Source organism: Lacerta agilis, chromosome 3 (genome assembly GCF_009819535.1).
Source record: "Lacerta agilis isolate rLacAgi1 chromosome 3, rLacAgi1.pri, whole genome shotgun sequence".
NCBI lineage: Eukaryota > Metazoa > Chordata > Lepidosauria > Squamata > Lacertidae > Lacerta > Lacerta agilis.
The window spans coordinates 17,621,906-17,641,737 of record NC_046314.1 but is presented as its reverse complement, the minus strand read 5'-3'; the positions used below and the strand labels follow the sequence as shown (position 1 = coordinate 17,641,737).

Genomic DNA, 19,832 nt, shown 5'->3' with positions numbered 1-19,832 from the left:
AACACTAATGAAGTGGGTGTTTATATTGGAAGTCACAGGAACATTTCCCAAGGGTGGGGAGGCTTTTATAAGGTCTCAGGGTTAATCTAAAACACAGTGCTTTCATACCTTGCCCGCAGATATCTGTAGGGGTTTTTTAAAAGTTGGTTGAAAGTTTTGTCCTAGTCCCCAACCAATTACCCCGTGATGATAGATAGAAATTAATCAACATTCAGTAACTGAAATAATGGTTAGTTAAATTAAATACAACCTGATTCTTCAAGGGGAGTGCTACCCATTCCAAAACAGATGGAATGCCTAGTCCAGAGTCTGCTTGCCTCCTGACTAGGGACAGTTTGCATCTAAATATGAACTCATCAAAAGTGCAGTTCCTGAACCAATACAGAAACCAAAAGACAGCTCTCCTTTAAACTTTACTCTTCTCCGAATTCTGTGATGCGGAATGTGTAAAAAGGCGCATCTCCGTAAAAACAGTATAGGCTACACAACTGCAATTTGGGGGAAGTAGCTTGCAAAAATTATTGCAGCTTAAAACTCCCCCTTTTTTTTAAACCCAAATATCTGATTGTATGGCTGAACCATGTATCATTCAGCTAACTGATCTTGCTGGGTTGATCAAACAAAAGAGGATGGGTAAGACTTGTCATCATTAAAGAAGCATGTGCAGAAATAGTTATTGTTATCTTCCGTGACTCAATGGATCTTATGTATCATGTTCCATCCTGCACGTATACTTTGAATGGGATAAATTATCAGGGTTTCCCAAACTTGGGCTTCCAGCTGTTTTGGGACTACAGTTCCCATCATCCCTGACCACTGATCCTAGCTAGCTAGGGATGATGGGAGTTGTAGTCCCAAAACAGCTGGAAGCCCAAGTTTGGGAAACCCTATATTAGGTGGTCAGCTAATTCATGTGCATGACAAGGCTATGGAATAGATATTTTTTTTTTTTTAAGAAAAATGAAGTAACTTGGACTAAAAATAGACATTAGTTTGAAAACAATGTTTCAGCCTTAGGCCCAGAACGAACCTTTTTCATTTTCCATTACCTGTTTAAAGCCTTGTAGATGAAATGTTGCTTCTCATTTTGCGGCGGGTGTGTGCGCATTCTTATACTTCTTTTTCTCCATCCCCTTGTTCACCTTGCCAGAATTCATTCACCGGTAACAAGACATAAATACCACCATGATATGACAATGAACAGCTTTAATAACTGCATTAATTCACCTGCTCAGAGCTCTTTCTGTAGGAACCTCACTTCCTTTGCTGAAGATTTAAACAAGAAGCTGAAAATCAGTCATTAGAAGACAATATTGAAGCAAATATTTTATACCCAACAGTTATATTTTGTATACTATTGTTGTTGTTGTTTCAAAAATCCAGCGGTATAGTTGAGGGTGGCTTCTATCATGCAGGAGATGGGACTTTGTGAAAATAGACATCGGCCCCGATTCAGTTATATAGTTGTGTTAGCAAAACAGGACTTCTCCCTTCTCTTGTTGTGCCCCCCGTTGACTATGGATGGCCAGGAGAATCCCCTGAACAGCACGTGGGGAAAAGAGAGGGAGATAATTCCATTGGCCAAGCAGAAACGCTGGTGCTGAGGGATGATCATAATGATCATTGACATCCTCCCATTTCCATTATATTTCTTCATGTGCTGATAAAATGTTTCCAAACATTTTATCACAAGCAGACCTGTACAACTGGTTACAGCAAGTCATATCAGGGCAGGTTATGTAGTTTCCCCCACGCCCCACAACCACCAAACCCTCCTCAAGAATTGGTGGCTAGCCCTTATTACGCTCTGTGGGGTTCACAGCATAGTGGAAATGTGAACCTGGGTCTTAACAGCAGAATCCTATTTGTGTGTGCTAATAATAATAATAATAATAATAATAATAATAATAATAATATTTCTACCCCACCCATCTGGCTGGGTTTCCCCAGCCACTCTTGCTCAGAAGTAAGTCCCTTTGAATTCAAGGGGGTTTGCTTCCAGGTAAATGTGTATAGGACGTGTATTGGTCTGGAATTCCATCCATTATGACACGCTGGGTATTTCCTTTGTGAACATTGCTAAAGTGGGGTGAGAGTTTTCCTCAGGAACAAGGAGGGAGTTCGTGAGTCAACTTTTAAACTCCTATATATGCCCTTCCATGGAATTTAATTCCATATGGGGGAGAAGTCACAGCATGGAGCTGCCATAATTTTAGGTAATGTTGTATGTCAGAGGTAGCCAACATGGTGCCTTCCAGAAGTTTTGGACTACGGCGACCCTTATCCCTGACCATTGGCCGCGCTAGCTGATACCGATGGCAGCTGTAGTCCACTCTTGATGGAGGGCACCCTTGTTGTACATGGAATCCCATGTCATAAAGTTGGCCTTTCTCAAGAGAACTTGGTTGTTTCATTCCTTAATCAATCACCCGGCACCGCTAATGTCATCTTAGAATAAGTTGCGAAAAGTTTTGGCGTTCTTTTCAAAGAACAGCCGTAAGAAGCTAGAATGAATGAGATTAAACCTCTTCAGAGCGAAGGAAATGAAATATGTTTTGGGGTTCTTTGCAGAGACGGATGTTAATAAATTTGATGATGGCTTTGGACTTCGTGGACAAATAGAACACAAGTTGAGCTTTATTCGAAAGAATGTACCGAAAGATGTGAAGCTTGTGCTCATTGGCCATTCCATCGGTGCCCACATTGCCATTGAAATTATGAAGCGCGCACAAGATGTGGAGGTATGTCAGAGATGCCTGAACTTGTTGACCTCTTGCCATCCCCTCCCCTCGACCCTTCTCCACACAGACTGTGTAATTTTCTAGCAACTGTTTTCATTTGCTCATGATGGGCTGAGAAACCTGGCGGTTTATTTGATGGTTTGGTAATGCTTTTGCTGATATTTAGTGCAGACCCCTGATGATCTTATGATTACGTGGGGTATAAATGCGAAAAAGTTGACATCACAATCTAGAAATGATTATTATTACTATTGTTATTTATTCCATTTATATACAGTGGTACCTCGGGTTACAAGGGATGCGGGTGGCGCTGTGGGTTAAACCACAGAGCCTAGGGCTTGCCGATCGGAAGGTCGGCGGTTTGAATCCCCGCGATGGGGTGAGCTCCCGTTGCTCAGTCCCTGCTCCTGCCCACCTAGCAGTTCGAAAGCACATCAAAGTGCAAGTAGATAAATAGGTACCACTCCAGCGGGAAGGTAAACAGCATTTCCCTGCGCTGCTCTGGTTCATCAGAAGCGGCTTAGTCATGCTGGCCACATGATCCGGAAGCTGTATGCCGGCTCCCTCGGCCAGTAACGCGAGATGAGCGCCGCAATCCCAGAGTTGGACACAACTGGACCTAATGGTCAGGGGTCCCTTTTACCCTTTACCTCGGGTTACAAACACTTCAGATTACAAACACTTTGGGTTACAGATTCCGCTAACCCGGGTTAAGAACTTTGCCCCAGGATGAGAACAGAAATTGCATCCGGCGGCACGGCGGCAGCAGGAGGCCCCATTAGCTAAAGTGGTGCCTCAGGTTAAGAACGGACCTCCGGAACGAATTAAGTTCATAACCAGAGGTACCATTGTACCGCCCATTAGCAAAAATAGGGCCAGTACTGTAAAGCTATTGCCCAGGATGACTATGGGAGCTCCAGCCACCAGACAACAGTCTAGCTCTCAGAAAACCCATAGATTTGCCCAGTTAGTGCCATCAAATCCTTACTTAAATATACCAGGATATGCATGAACTTCATGCCCTCACACAAAACTTCTTTGGTCCTTCCATGGTTTAAAGCTGGCTCTCATATCCTGGCTTGTTTCGAAGCCATTCGTCATGGTTCCATCCAGTGCCTCATCACATGCCTTGCTCAGTCCACTTGGGCAGTGCCACAGCCTGTAAAAGGCAGAAGGTAAAGGACCCCTGGACTTTTAAGTCCAGTCAAAGGCGACTATGGGGTTGCGGCACTCATCTCACTTTCAGATCAAGGGAGCCGGCATTTGTCCACAGACAGCTTTCTGAGTCATGTGGCCAGCATGACTAAACGTCTTCTGGTGCAACGGAAACACCATGACAGAAACCAGAGCGCACGGAAATGCCTTTTACCCTTCCAGTTACAGCGATACCTATTTATCTACTTGCACTGGTGTGCTTTCAAACTGCTAGGTTGGCAGGAGCTGGGGCAGAGCAACGAGAGCTCAGCCCGTTGTGCGGTTTCGAACCACTGACCTTCTGATCAGCAAGCCCAAGAGTCTCAGTGGTTTAGACCATAGCGCCACCCGCGTCCCTTACAGCCTGTAAGACTCCGGTTACCCATCTGGGATACCTGGGGCCATCCCACCCTCACAGTGATTAGAACAAGAGGCAGCTCTTTAGCTGTTGTGTGCCCTCTAAATTGGATTCTTCTTACCAGTTGTGGTGGGTGTGGATTTTAGTAAGAGTACAACACCATCAATCCTCTTATACAACACCTGTCTAAGAGAAAGGTGGTCCATGTGTCTATTTGCCCAACAGGTAGAACAAATGGTTAAGGCAAAACTTAGTCTAATCTATTAAATGTTGCACCTTTTCATGTTGCTTATAGTTCATTCACTAAAATAAATGGCTTCAAATTATTATTATATTCTACAATTTCTATGTGCTTAAATTTTCCGCTTTCCCCCCTAAGCTACAAATTAATAAAATGTCATTAAACATTTATTCTTCTAAGGCAAAGGTTAGGATTAACCCTTTTGTTTTAACTGAGCTTGCAAATGGCACTGACCTGTTTTTTATTTATTCATGTTGCATTTAACCCCCCCCCCTTTGCTTTTTAGTTATTTTACTTATTTCATAACTTACTTTACTTATTTCGTAATGGATTGAGGTTGAATCCTGACAAGATAAAAGTACCGGTACTGTTTCTTGGGGACAGGGGGCAGGCAGGTGTGGGGGATTCCCTGGTCCCGAATGAGGTGACACTGCGGGGGTCATTTTGGAATCACAGCTGTCCATGGAGGCGTAGGTTAATTCTGGGTCCAGGGGAGCTGTCTACCAGCTCCATTTGGTATGCCAGCTGAGACTCTAGCTGCCTGGGCAATGTCTCACCAGAATGGTACGTGCCCTGCTTATCTCCCGCTTGGACTACTGCAATGCACTCTATGTGGGACTACCTTTGAAGGTGATTCGGAAACTACAATTAATCAAGAATGTGGCATCTAGACTGGTGACTGGGAGCGGTCAGTGGGGCCATATAGCATTGGCCCTGAAGTATCTTCATTGGCTCCCAGTACATTTCTGAGCACAATTCAAAGTGTCGGTGCTGACCTTTAAAGCCCTAAATGGCCTCAGCTCAGTATACCTGAAGGAGGGTCTCTACCCCCCATCATTCAGCCCGGACATTGAAATCCAGCTCCGGCAGCCTTCTGGCGGTTCCCTCACTGCGAGAAGTGAGGTTACAGGGAACCAGGCAGAGGGCCTTCTCAGTAGTGGCACCCACCCTGTGGAACGCCCTCCCGTCAGATGTCAAGGAAATAAACAACTACCTGGCTTTTAGAGAACACCTGAAGGCAGCCCTGTTTAGGGAAGTTTTTGACGTTTGATGTTTTGTAGTGTTTTTAATATTCTGTTGGGAGCCGCCCAGCATGGCTGGTGCAACCCAGTCAGATGGGCGGGGTACAAATAATAAAATTAGTAGTAGTAGTAGTAGTAGTAGTATAACCTATAAACACCATTTGAATGTAAAACAAACAAACAAACAACCCTCAAAGCAGTTTACATGGAACCCAGGGCAGTGAACATGTCGTTACCAGTGGTCACCCATCCAAGCACTGACCAGATCTGCAAAACAGTGTTTCATGACCATATCATATATTTTATACATAATACATGATGGCCAGTTCAACTAAAAAGCTTAAGTTTCCACAAAAGAGTTATTTTTGTAACCCTCAGGGGGTGGGGAATTTAATAATTACATTCAATATTAAGCAGTGGAGTAATCTAGAAAATAAGAATGCTTCTTTGGCCAGGATATTTTGCTCACATAGTACTAGGTAAAGGTAAAGGGACCCCTGACCATTAGGTCCAGTCGCGGACGACTCTGGGGTTGCGGCACTCATCTCGCTTTACTGGCCGAGGGAGCTGGCGTACAACTTCCGGGTCATGTGGCCAGCATGACTAAGTCGCTTCTAGTGAAACTAGAGCTGTGCATGGAAACGTCGTTTACCTTCCCGCCGGAGCGGTACCTATTTATCTACAGCACTTTGATGTGCTTTCAAACTGCTAGGTTGGCAGGAGCTGGGACTGAGCAATGGGAGCTCACCCCGTCGTGGGGATTCATACTGCTGACCTTCTGATCGGCAAGCCCTAGGCTCTGTGGTTTAACCCACAGCACCACCCGCGTCCGTGAAACTACCTGGTTTCAGTTATATTTGAATGGTTGAGTTGTCTTTTCTCTCTCTTTTACCTGGCTCCATGGATGCTGCTGGCAGAGTAAGGATTTGCTAGTGTGCTGAAACGATAAGGTACCGGTATGTTTAGGACGCTCTGAGAGAGCCCTGTTTGCTTGAAGTTAACTTACAACACGCTGCATTTAATATGTGCTCAACAATAGAAAATATTTTTGTAAGCCAAATTGTTACGCAGCTCCTGCCCCTTTGCCAGAAATAAGTTAGTTGTTATGTTTTATGACATATGAAGTGTGATAATAGGAAACTTGTGTTTCTGTCTCTTTTCTCATTTTTACTGGAATATTTTATTCCCAGTAGAGCTCGGGCTCACATGTGTAGTTTAGTAGCTGGATCATTTGTTTGTGTACTTGTGAGTGCTTTCACTATATTCCTTTATTATAGCATTCCAGTTTTGGTTGAGTCTTAAATGCATTCTCCTCCTCGTGACCGGGATCCAGGCAGCTACCAACGCGTGCTGCCCCTGCCACTTCCTCCTGCCAACCTATTTTCAGTTCTGCTCCCTCCTCTTTATTCTGCCACCGCTGCTGCTGCTGTTATCTCCAGCCCCTGCCACCGCCATTTCCTGCCTGCCTGCCAGCGTTCCCTTGCCACTGCCACTTCCGACACCAGGCCAGCCAACAACAACAAAAACAGACATTTTACCGTATCTTAAAAATCCGCCCAGAAAGAACTTTAAACCATGAAAAAGAAGGTGTATCTGGGAAAATCCAGATGTATGGCAACCCTAGGTTTATCATCACCATCATCATTTATTCAACTTATACACTGCCCTATACCCGGAGATCTCAGGGCGGTTCACAACAAGACCACAACATATAAAATCAAACCAAAAGCAGTAATCCAATAATACCCCCCACACACACACATAAAAAAGAGCCACATTTTAAAAGGGTGTAGGATGTTGATCAGGTCAACCAAAGGCCTGGTTAAAAAGTTATGTTTTTGCCTGGCATCTAAAGGTGTATAATGAAGGCGCCAGGTGAACTTCCCTGGGGAGAGCATTCCACAGACGGGGAGCCACTGCAGAGAAGGCCCATTCTTGTGTTGCCACCCTACAGACCTCTCGAGGAGGAGGCACACGAAGGAGTATTTTTGCGCGATGTTGCATCGTTGGGAGGAGGCCGAGTGCGGAGCCCAGAGTGGCGCAGCTTCCTCTGTTGCGCTCAGGAGGAGCCAGCCACTGAACTGCACCATGCTCAGCCTCCTCGTCATTGAGGGGGCCTGGCCCCCTGCCAGCAGATATTGAGGTGGGGGCCGAAGACATCTCTCCCCCTGGGAGTTGGCATGCCTATCCAGTAGGAAGTTAGATAACTACTAATGTGCAAGCAAGATGATCTTAGATGGCAGGTATGAAGGTAACTGCATAGCTTTAGGATCAGGATATCGAACCATCTGTATTGTGTTAGGTATAATTGCATTCAAGACAAGACTTGAAAGCAGTACAGTGGTACCATGGTTCTCAAACTTAATCCGTTCCAGAAGTCCGTTCCAAAACCAAAGCGTTCCAAAACCAAGCTGTGCTTTCCCATAGGAAGTAATGCAAAATGGATAAAAACAGCAATTGAACATGAATTTTACTATCTCACGAGACCATCTATATATAAAAAAATGTTCCCATTGTGTGCGCGCCAGAGACTACCTTGCTCCGGAAGTGCTGCACCAAATCACATCAAATTAGGACACAGCGTACCATGACCATCAAGGAAGGATCTGGCATAATAAAAATTCAAAAAAAACCCCACACCTGATATACCTAAAATAAAAAATAAACGCCAAAAAAATTGTCGCACACATTAGACATCACCAGCAAAACATCGCCCTCTAGTGACGGCAATACTGGTACTGCAGCTACAAAAGCTAAACAATGGCACCACTATTACATGTCACAAGCAAAACATCGCCCTCTAGCAACGGCTATACTGGTACTGCAGCTAATACAGCTTCCCCCTGGCAGAGCTCCGTCGGCCATTTGCAAGATCGCAAACCGGGGGAGACGGAAAAGAGGGTAATTGAAAACGGTGGGGGCGCAAAGAGGGTAATTAAAAGGGGGGCCCAAAAAGAGGGTAATTGAAAAGGGGGGTCGAAAAGAAAACGGGGGGCTGAAAATAGGGTAATTTAAAAGGGGGGTGCCGCAAAGAGGGTAATTGAAAACGGGGGGGCCCCGAAAAGAGGGTAATTGAAAATGGGGGGGAGAGAAGGGGCAGGCGGAAGTTGAACAGGGGAACTTCTTCAATTTCACTAAATCAGCCGCAGCAACGCGTGGCCGGGTCAGCTAGTAGATCCATAAAATGAAAGCAATAATCAATGTACTGTTCTATAAAATAAATAAGACAGTATTGTAGATGATAAAAATGAAAATTAAATTAAATATTTTTTCTTACCTGCACTGATGATAGTCATTGTTTGGATGGAGGGCTTTTATCCATTTCTGCAGTCACACAATCAATCAATCAATCAATCAATCAGTAGCTGAACTGGGTTCCACACACTCACAAAAGCAAATGAACCGCACAAAGCCTCAAAAACAAAAATGCAAAATAAATAGCAAAAACAGAAGCGCCAAACTTAATCCGTTCCAGAAGTCCGTTTGACTTCTGAAATGTTCGAAAACCAAGGCACAACTTCTGATTGGCACAGGCACCCCGGAAACATTAGCCAACAGCCACATCGGACGTTTGACTTCCAAAAAACATTCAAAAACTGGAACACTTGCTCCGGGTTTTCGGCATTTGGGAACCAAGGCGTTTGAGTACCAAGGCATTTGAAAACCAAGGTATCACTGTTCCCGTGTCTGTCATCAAAGGTGTTCACTGTATTTGTGATCATAGGTCACCTTTTCTCATCAATTAAGGCTTAAAGGATTATCCTGCCCTCCTACGTGACTGTCTCCCAGAAACACATGGTCTCATTTTTAAAAATTGTATCACTGCACTCCTTGCGGCGATGCATAAATACATTTTAAACATGTACCCGTTCTTGTGATACTTGCATAATTTTTCATTTTGGGAAATGGGTAATATTTGAGTGTGAATTGAACTTAACTTGTTTCAGTGAAGTGTGAACTCAGTTACACAGCCATGTTAATTAATGCTAATTATTTTAGCTTCTAAACAAGACATATTAAATGTCCGAAAAAGAGAATCCAGTCCCAGCAGCTACTGAATCTCAGTCTGCTTTTTATCTCTTCCACTTGCCAATTTTTTTATAAAAAAAAAGATGAGAGCTTAAGGTGAGAGCTTAAACGAGGCACAGTAATAATAATAATAATAATAATAATAATAATAATAATAATAATAATAATAATAATATACCACTCTCTATCAAAACATTCCCAAGGTGGTATACAACATTAAAAACAGATTACAGAACATCAATGATAAAAACATAATAAAATGCCCCAAACACAGTGTAGTTCAAGCATTTGCCTCAAACAATTTCTCTCTTAGAGTTCCCCAGATTGTGCCATTTGTAGCAAAAAATGGATGGATGCATATGCTGCTGTTAATATTTCATGCCTCTGTTTCAGCTGTGTGGGGTTTTTCCCCACATTTAAAAATAGTTTATTTGCTGCAGCATATATTTCAAACATTCTCAAAATCTTAAAAGTCTCTGAGAATAATAAAAGCTCGTGTCAATTCCAACAGTCCGAAGTTTTTCTTTTATGTGTGCCTTATTCCTCTTGGCTGTTGTCTTCTTTATGTAGAGAGCAAGTTAGCCATGGTTCCTATGCGAATCATTGTGGAACATGGGCCAGGGCTTCTTGTCAGGTTGTTGGGCTTCAAGCCTTTTTGAAGATCTGTTGAGGAATATCCTGGCAGTTCCCGAGTAGCGCCAATTCACTGAGGCAGGTTGTAGGTTTTTTGCTTCGCCTCTATAATTAGCTTAGCAAATTGAGGGAAAATCCATCTTGAGTTTCCCCTGGCTAATATTTGCCCATGAATCATAGTGTTAAAGATAGTGTGTCTAATCCAGGTTTGGTCCATCTAGGGCGACACTAGGACTTTGCTTTGAATGAGGATATTTAGAAACTTTCCCAAGAAAACTATCTAGCATCAGCAAGGTATTATTGAAAATTTGGATTATTTGACAAGTCAGCAGTATAACACAAAGCACCTCAGTAGGTGAATGCCCTATACCAGGCATGTCCAACAGGTAGATTGTGATCTACTGGTAGATCACTGGATGTCTGTGGTAGATTACTGGTAGATCACTGGTTCCCCCCCAAAGAAGCTCAGCAACTTTGGCTCCCCTAAAAAAAACAAAACCTCTACATCTTTGCCCTGAAGCCCCCAAAACAGGGCTTTCCTTCCTAAAAAAGCTCAACTTTGACCCGAACCCCCCCAAAAAAACATGAATGGCTTTCCTTCCTAAAAAAAAAAAGCTCAACAACATTGACCTGAAACCCCCAAAAGGGGGTAGATCACTGCCAGTTTTTAACTCAGCGAGTAGATCGCAGTCTCCTGCAAGTTGGCCACCCCTGCCCTATACATATTTTGCTGTGAAAAATCTATCTATGGTATCTAGCCTTGGAGGGTATAAACTTCAACCAGCCTCCCCATGTCTTCAGATCTTCTGGAGAGACCCTGCTCCATTAGTAGAGGTATGTTTCAATTCCACAAAGGAGTGGGAGGGTCTTTGGAAAGCCCTCTCTTAAAGAGGCATGCCTACCGTTGACAATACAACCTTTTTGGTGCCAGGTGAAAACCTTGATCCAGGCATTTTAATTATACATTATATTTGGAATTATTTCATTCTGTTTTAGCTTTATTGGCTTTTTATTTCATCTTTTTTTTCTGTTGCGCATGATTTCTGGTTTTAAACTATATTTGTATTTTGCATGAATTAATTTTATTCACCTTTTCCTGTTATCCTGCAACAGTACATCCCATTTCGTTCAATCAGATTTCCTACCGAGTTATGTGAAAGGTTGCAGCTTCTGTTTAATTTGCTTGGCTTAAGTAATGTATATTTGACTTAGCCTGAAAGCCTAGTTATGACAGTGGGAATTATTTTAGAGCCATGGCAGAAATGTCACTAAACTATTTGGCAAGCAAATAAAATAAAATTCTTCAGTGAAGAATTTCTTCAGGCACAAAAGAATTCTGTAACTATTGTGTATCCTACCCTTGAGATTTCAATAAGATAACACTGTTAGTTGCATCAGATGGAATCAGTGGCATAGTCTGGGCAGGGGCACAGCGGTAGTTTCTTTGGCTCAAAATTTCAAAAGGAAGAAAAAGAAGGTAGTGATAATTCAGTAAAAAATAGCACACTGTCCCCCTTACACAGAATATCTCCCAATGTTTGTGTGAGCAGATTTTGGTGGCGGGCAGTTCCTAGGGTGCATGGGCTTTAGAAAGATACCCACCCCGGCCAATCCCCTGTCCCGATCTCCACTGTGCTCAACACTCACGGGATGCCGTGGCTGCCTCTCAGGTGGGCTGCCAAGCTATTGCCCCTTCATTCCAGCCTATCAGCGGGTGGTACTGAGGATATTTGCCTTGCCCCAACTGCTGGCAACCCATGCTATGCCACTGGATGAAATTGAACCTTGTGTTTTTCTGTATTTTCCATCAGCTGAAGCATTTCAGCTTGCCAGATGAAATGATTCCACCCCACACAGATGTGCTGTTCGTTCTGGATGCTCCTAGCCAAATTGGGGGTGCAGAGAGAGAGGGAGGGGGGAATCCGGTTGCACAAGTGGAAGCTGACGGGCTGAATGGGTGAACCTGACCCATAGACAAGTAAGGAGAAGATTGTGTGAGGTTTTTATCACCATTTGCAACAACAAATTCAACCCTTGGTTTGGACATATGCTAGTTCCTGAGACACAAAGGAATGCTTAAAGGAGGTTTGAAGTGGGTAAATCCCACTTGAAACTGATAGAAAACATTTTCTAGCTTTTGAGGTTCTTTTTAACTTTACAGCCCAGGGCAGTGGAGTTCAATCAACCAGAAGAGTCACAGATGTTGGTGCAGATTGACCACCTGTGAGCTAGCATTTATTTATAGATAACTGAAGATGACTTTTAGCATTGTGAGACAGATGTTATTGACTGGGTTTATTACTTTATTCTTCTCCAAGCTACTCTCACAGAATGTATATTTATTCTGTTCTCATATCTTTAAAGGCTATCAAGTTTGGTCTTGATATTCTACAGGGTCCAGAACTCTTAAAACAGGAATTTTATCAGAGGCGTTACTTATTTAACGTCCTGTAAATCAAGAACAATTAGATTGTGGTTCACCAAATGAGTTGGGAGCGAGCCTCTGTCTCATTGATTTCGCTGGAATCTAGCAAATACCCTTTATCACTTCTTTGTTGTTCAGCTCACTGGGGCAAAAAAGAAAAATGCATGGTGAAAAGAATATCGCTACAGCTTTTGGAAATATCTGCATTTTAAAATTTGCGGTAATTGTAAAGCCTAATAAAAAGGGCAAAGACTTTAGAAATAGCTAAGATCTATTGGAGCACCTCGGGGAAGGGGATTGGCCCTCTCAAGTTTTTTTCAATAAAATATTACTCGTGATTCATCTACAGAGTGAGATTTTATTTTTTTTAAAAACCCACTTAAAACACTTCTAGGAAGTTACATGACATTAAAATAGCAAAACATGCCAAAATAGAACATAAAAGTAAAAGTCTGTTATTCCGCTGCAGTAGTCCAAGTGCAACATTGCACTGAAGGGGAAATGAAGAATTAGAATCCAAATGACTGGTAAAATAAATAGTAGTAAGCAGAATTCATTAAGCAATCTGTTTAACAACCACTTTGTGTTGTGCTTTAGCAACGTGAATGAGATTACTACAACATTGGTTATAATGTTACTTAGGCAAGGGGGAATTCCTTTATCTGGATATTCGATTTGTATCAGGATAGTCGATGGGGTTTCCTCCAATTGCTTATTTGTTTGTTTGTTGCATTTATATCCCACCTTTTTTATCCAAGGAGCTCAAGGGGACATGGTTCTCCCCTTCCTCATTTAATCCCCGTGCGGTCGGTTAAGCTGAGAGGTACCGACTAGCCCAAGGTCACCCAGTAGTTTCATAGCCAAGTGGACTTAGTGGGGATATGAACACACACACACCCAGGTCCTAGTCTGACACTAAGCATGTTGGGCTGCAACTCCCCTTATCTCTGATGATTGACTATGCTTGATGGGACTTGTGGACCTTCTGGATATTGTAGGGCTCCCACTCCTGGCTTATATTGATTTCTGCTGCCTCCACATTTTTGGCAGCCATCTGTCTCGAGAGACAATGGAGTGCACTTCCAGGGGTGAGGACAAACCACTATGTTAGCAGCAATGGAGTGACCTCCCAGGGGTGCAAGCCTGGGCAGTGTGTATGGAGATCCTGGGCTGTCCAGACGCCAAGACCCCCCTCTCAGCCTTGCTGATGTGGTGCAAAGGAAAGCAATGTGTTTGACACCGGCTCAGCTGCAGGAATTGCCGTAATGAGGCATACAAAGAGCCATCCGACCGCCTTAGGGACTCCGCTTCAGATTTGTTCAGGGTTCACTCCTCCTTAGCCTTTTCTTCTCCCAAAGATATCCCACGAGGCAGGGAAGGTTTAGGATCACAGTTTCCCTTCTCCTAGATGGGCTACCTTCCCAGGTTGACGAGCCCCATCTGCCCCTCACTTCCCCCTACAGCACATGCAGAAACCGCCTTCTTGACTGTTGGACCCTCTATTGGTCTCGTCCTCGCAATCCACCAGAGCCTGTCTTTGTATTCAGGGGAGGTCCCTAACTCACTGAGGATTTGGGACCCATCGGCTACCCTCACCTGATTTAGCCAGCCAGTCGAAGCTGTTCCCAGGGTGCGGCCACTGCCACATGCTTACAGCTTCTAGGAGCCACAGGTGAGAGTTCAGTGGGGTGCAGTAGAGACCAAAGGTGGACAAACTACTCCAAAAGGAGCATGACCAGAGGTACTACCCCTCCCTTAACACCCCATACAACTCTCATTATACTTGACGTTTGACTCTGCCAGGCACTGGCAAATTGGGCCCTCCAGATGTTTTGGGACTGCAACTCCCATCATCCCTAGCTAACAGGACCAGTGGTCAGGGATGATGGGAATTGTAGTCTCAAAACATCTGGAGGGCCAAGTTTGCCTATGCCTGGACTATGCTGTCTGGGATTGCTGATGATGATTTTATTATTTCTACCCCGCCCATCCGGCTGGGTTTTCCCAGCTACTCTGAGCGGCTGTTTTTAGGCTTCCTCTCCTGTTTTCTGTCTCCACACAGCAATAATCAATAATCTAGTAACCATCTGTACAGTGGTACCTTGGGTTACAGAAGCTTCAGGTTACAGGCGCTTCAGGTTACAGACTCCGCTAGCCCAGAAATAGTACCTCGGGTTAAGAACTTTGCTTCAGGATGAGAACAGAAATCACACGGTGGCGGCAGGAGGCCCCATTAGCTAAAGTGGTACCTCAGGTTAAGAACAGTTTCAGGTTAAGAACAGACCTCTGGAACGAATTAAGTTCTTAATCCGAGGTACCACTGTAATTCTATATGCATTAATTGATTTGCTTTTGTGGCTTTCTGCTGTTTTCTTCATGTTAGCACAGGCTTCACATAAGGGTATGTTAAATATAAGGCTTGGGTTTAAATGATGAAAGATATATAATTGCGCCTTTTCTAGGTCATCAGTCTGTTTAAGGCACACTTACACATTCATTGCATTTTCGTGTGCTTTGCAAACACCTGAGAAACTTACGGGGGGAACATTCACATTGCTGACTTGTAGGTCTCCTGAAATGAACCCCAGAGCACATGCATCTGAGATTAGCATGTCAGCAATTCAGATGTTGCATTATTAATCAGGATGCAGATGTGAGGATCACTCGGTGCCAGATAATAATGAACTGTCCAAATCGGTTGTTGAGTAACTGTGATTAATACAAGATCCTTGCCAGCTATAGCTGGAGGAAAAACTGCAACTGCTCAGCTCAGCAAAACCTCAGGGAAGCAAAGTCCTGGAAGGACGAGAGTCCACTCATTTCTCCAGAGGAACCTTTGAATGGCAGCCTCATTGAACAAGCGGCGTTAAGGAGCAAAAAGGTCTTATAGATGCAGGAAAAGACTCCAAGCATAACTCTGTGGAAAGTGTGCTTGAAGCTAGGGAAATGACCCCGGAGCAGAGGGGGCTTTGAAAGCCCTGTTGCCCACTCTTATCCATTACGAAGCCTTGCACTTGGCTGGGACGTGGGTGGCGCTGTGGTCTAAACCACTGAGCATCTTGGGCTTGCCGATCAGAAGGTCGGCGGTTTGAATCCCCGTGACGGGGTGAGCTCCTGTTGCTTTGTTCCAGCTCCTGCCAACCTAGCAGTTCGAAAGCTCACCAGTACAAGTAGATAAATAGGTACCGCTGCAGCGGGAAGGTAAACGATGTTTCCGTGCACTCTGGCTTCCGTCATGGTGTCCCACTGTACCAGACTTAACCGTCCAGGGGCTCTTTTACCTTTCATCTATACTTGGTAGAAATTGGTGGGCAAACCAACAGATTGTGATTGAGAGCCTTAGTTGCAAATCATAGAATCATAGAGTTGGAGAGGGTTCTGAGGATCATCTAGTCCAACCCCCTGCAATGCAGGAATATGCAGTTGTCCCTTATGGGGATTGAACCTGCAGCCTTGGAGTTATCGGTACCAAGCTCTCAGCTATCCATGCTCAGTTCCTCAGCCATCAGCTGGGCAGAAGGCTGACCATTGCTTTTTCTTCTGCGCAACAGTGGTTTCTCACCACTTTTTCTTATGCACACACACACACACACACACACGTTGCGTATTTAGCAGATTAATTGCGCTGCAGAAAGCATCCTGGGGAGACCACACATTCAGGAAACAATGAAGAAACGCAAAAATATCTTTTGCTTGGCTGTAATTACAAAAACAAAAACTCCTCTTACATTAAATCTGTAAGTATGACCCATCCATCAACCCATTCACCAGGGTACTGAGAGAGGTACACGCTGCTCTTTATATTTTTTGTTGTTCAGTCGATCAGTCGCGGCCGACTCTTCATGACCCCATGGACCAGAGCACGCCAGGCATGCCTATCTTTCACTGCCTCCCGCAGTTTGGTCAGACTCATGTTGGTAGCTTTGAGAACACCGTCCAACCATCTCATCCTCTGCCGTCCCCTTCTCCTTGTGCCCTCCATCTTTCCCAACATCAGGGTCTTTTCCAGGGAGTCTTCTCTTCTCATGAGGTGGCCAAAGTACTGGAGCCTCAGCTTCAGGATCTGTCCTTCCAGTGAGCACTGAGGGCTGATTTCTTTAAGGATGGATAAGTTTGATCTTTTTCCAGTCCATGGGACTCTCAAGAGTCTCCTCCAGCACCATAATTCAAAAGCATCAGTTCTTCGGCGATCAGCCTTCTTTATGGTCCAGCTCTCACTTCCATACATTACTACTGGGAAAACCATAGCTTTAACTATACGGACCTTTGCCGGCAAGGTGATGTCTCTGCTTTTTAAGATGCTGTCTATATATACTATACCCAATTGCTGATATAGCTTAACACAACTTAACAGCACCTGCTATACAGCTTCACAGCTGTTAAACTTGGTCATGATATTTACTCTGGCCTTTAAAGAGATACACATTTGTGAAACAGTAATGAACCTTAATATTTAAATAAATCATTCAACAACACACACACACACACACACCCTTTGGACCATGTGACCACTGATAACTCACATTGCTGAATTTCGTGGAGGTCTCCTTCCGTGAATCTTCCTTTTGAGAGCTCACGCTTCTGTTCCTCTTTGGCAGAATTGCATATTCCTCTTAAACATAATGAAAGAAGCTTTATTCACAAGCATCTTTGCCTCATGCGCCAACTCCAAAAGTGTGTCCCACCTAAATTGCTATTTGAAATAATCAGTTTTTAGTTTTTCTATCTAGGTCAGCCAGGGGCATAGCTAGGGGGTGGTGAGGTGGGCCCCTGTCGGGGGCTCAGGCAATTGGGGGGGGGGTTTGCAAAAATTGGCTTTAAAATATGTCCATAAATATAAATATTTATTATTGCCTCATAAGAAATGGTTTTAAATAGAGGGTTAATTGAATGGGGCGGGAGGTGGAAAGAAGAGTTTATTTGTCCGTGGCTATGAGGGACGTGGGTGGCCACAGAGCCACAGAGCCAAGGGTTGCCGATCAGAAGGTCGGCAGTTCGAATCCCCGCGATGGGGTGAGCTCCCGTTGTTCGGTCCCAGCTCCTGCCCACCTAGCAGTTCGAAAGCATGTCAAAGTGCAAGTAGATAAATAGGTACTGCTCCGGCGGGAAGATAAACGCCGTTTCCGTGCACTGATCTGGTTCGCCAGAAGCAGCTTAGTCATGCTGACCACATGACCCAGAAGCTGTACGCCGGCTCCCGCAGCCAGTAAAGCGAGATGAGCACCGCAACCCCAGAGTCGTCCGCGACTGGACCTAATGGTCAGGGGTCCCTTTACCTTTCTTTATCTTTAGTGAACGCAATCTGGACAGTTCTGCCAGGGGCACAAGATCACCTAGCTACAGCTCTGAGGTAAGCAGAAGAGCATCCAGAAAGCAGCTTTTTGGATATATGCATCATTTTTCTCTTTTCCAGGCTAAACAAACCTGTCCTTTGCAGTCTTTCACCATGTCACTTTCTAGTATTGTAAAATGCTTCCTGCTTCTCTGTGTATTAAATGAATAATTGTGAATGGGAAAAGGCTGCACAGGGTGCTCATTTTGTGGGGAAGGCACTCTTTGTATGCACAAAGGCATTCTCTCCTTAACATTTAACATGGCACTGATTTGAGGGCTTAATCGGTGGCCAATACTCCCATCTACAGGAAGTTGTGTGGCATTATTAATGCTCAGCACCATGTATACTGAACGCACTGGTGTACGAGTGCATGCGTGTGTGAGAACTTGCCTTGAATTGGTTACAAAAGTATATTGTGAAACTTTTCCATTGGGTGCAGTGGAGAGGCTCAAGGTCCAACAGGAAAGTGATGGTTACCGGTAGTTTTCTTTCTTTCTTGGACTTCCATAATGGGAGCGACTGAAAGTTTTAAGATGTGCAACTGTGATACCACATTGCCGCACAAGTTCTATGTGCCCATCTTCCAGCCAATAAATTACCATCCCTCCCTTCCCCCCCTGTCTTCTTCTAATCTTTTGCTGCTTTTGATTAAAGACATATAAACCCCTTCGCAGTTGATATTATCATACCATTGTGAATACCCGCCCTTTTCTCCACAGAATGGTGTTGTCCGCTTTTTGAGGGGACTTAGCTCTGAATGTAAAATCCCCTCAAAAAGTGGACAACTTTGGTATGAAAGTAGGGTCAGGGCCTTCCCCCCCCCCCCCAGAACTCACCAGAACTTGGTTCCGGCACCTCTCAGTTGGGTGCCATAAGAGAACAAGAGAGACATTCATGGTGAGTTCTGGCATCTCTTTTTTTTAAAGAAAAATAGCACTGAGCAGGGTCATCAGATAAGTCTGCCCATGGCATAAGGCAGTGGTTTTCAACCAGTGTGCTGTAGCACCCTGCGATGCCTTGAATGATGGTCAGGGGTGCTGCAGGCAGCACTGGCCTCTGTCCCTCTTTCCTTCCCTCCCTCCTATGGTGCCCTCTTGCGTCTCTGCCTCCCAAAGGCTTGCGCAGCTGTTGGTTGCAGCAGCCCTGGCTACAAGCTCCCTAGGCGAATGGTGCCTCTGGGGCTGGCCAGGGGGGTACTTCCCAGGCCCATGGGGGGCAGTGGGAGGAGGCACCTCTCTTTGGGACAGAGGGGCAACTCAGAGAGCAGGAGCGGCAGCATTGGCTGCCCAGAGGACTCCCAAGGAGAGGGGAGAGGAGAGGGGATGAGGGAACACTCCACAGGGGAGGGTGTTCGAAAAAGGGTGCCAGCTCTGCAGGCAAGGGGTGACCTAACTGAGCTCCTGAGCCCCACAGGGGTGCCACAGAAAGAATGTAGTTGGTCAAAGGAGCCGTGAACTCAAGAAGGTTGAAAACCTCTGGCATACGGAATTGCAAAATAACTTGGCTTAATATGTCAGAGATACTAAAATTAAACTGACTGTGCCCCAGGTACTTTCATTTACAGTGGTACCTCTAGTTACAAACTTAATTCGTTCCGGAGGTCCGTTTTTAACCTGAAACTGTTCTTAACCTGAGGCGTGCTTTCACTGCCGCTGCACTGCCGGCACACTATTTCTGTTCTCATCCTGGGGCAAAGTTCTCAACTTGATGCAACTCTTCCAGGTTAGCGGAGTTTGTAACCTGAGGCGTTTGTAACTTGAGGTGTTTGTAACTCAAGGTATCACTGTACATGGTTTTGTTTTGCGTGTGTGTGTTTTTTTTAAAAAAATCTCTATAGGTTCCCTCACCCACCCA

General features: G+C 44.6%; 1 protein-coding gene across 2 annotated transcripts in view; it reads left to right on the top strand.

Annotated features, from left to right (window-relative positions):
• Positions 1 to 19,832, top strand: part of LDAH (lipid droplet associated hydrolase) — a 101,107-nt gene that overhangs the window by 31,363 nt on the left and 49,912 nt on the right. For both annotated transcript variants that reach the window (XM_033142954.1, XM_033142955.1), the window contains one exon: positions 2,572 to 2,741. In XM_033142954.1, the coding sequence (XP_032998845.1) occupies positions 2,572 to 2,741 (170 nt within the window). The remainder of the gene's footprint in view (positions 1 to 2,571; positions 2,742 to 19,832) is intronic.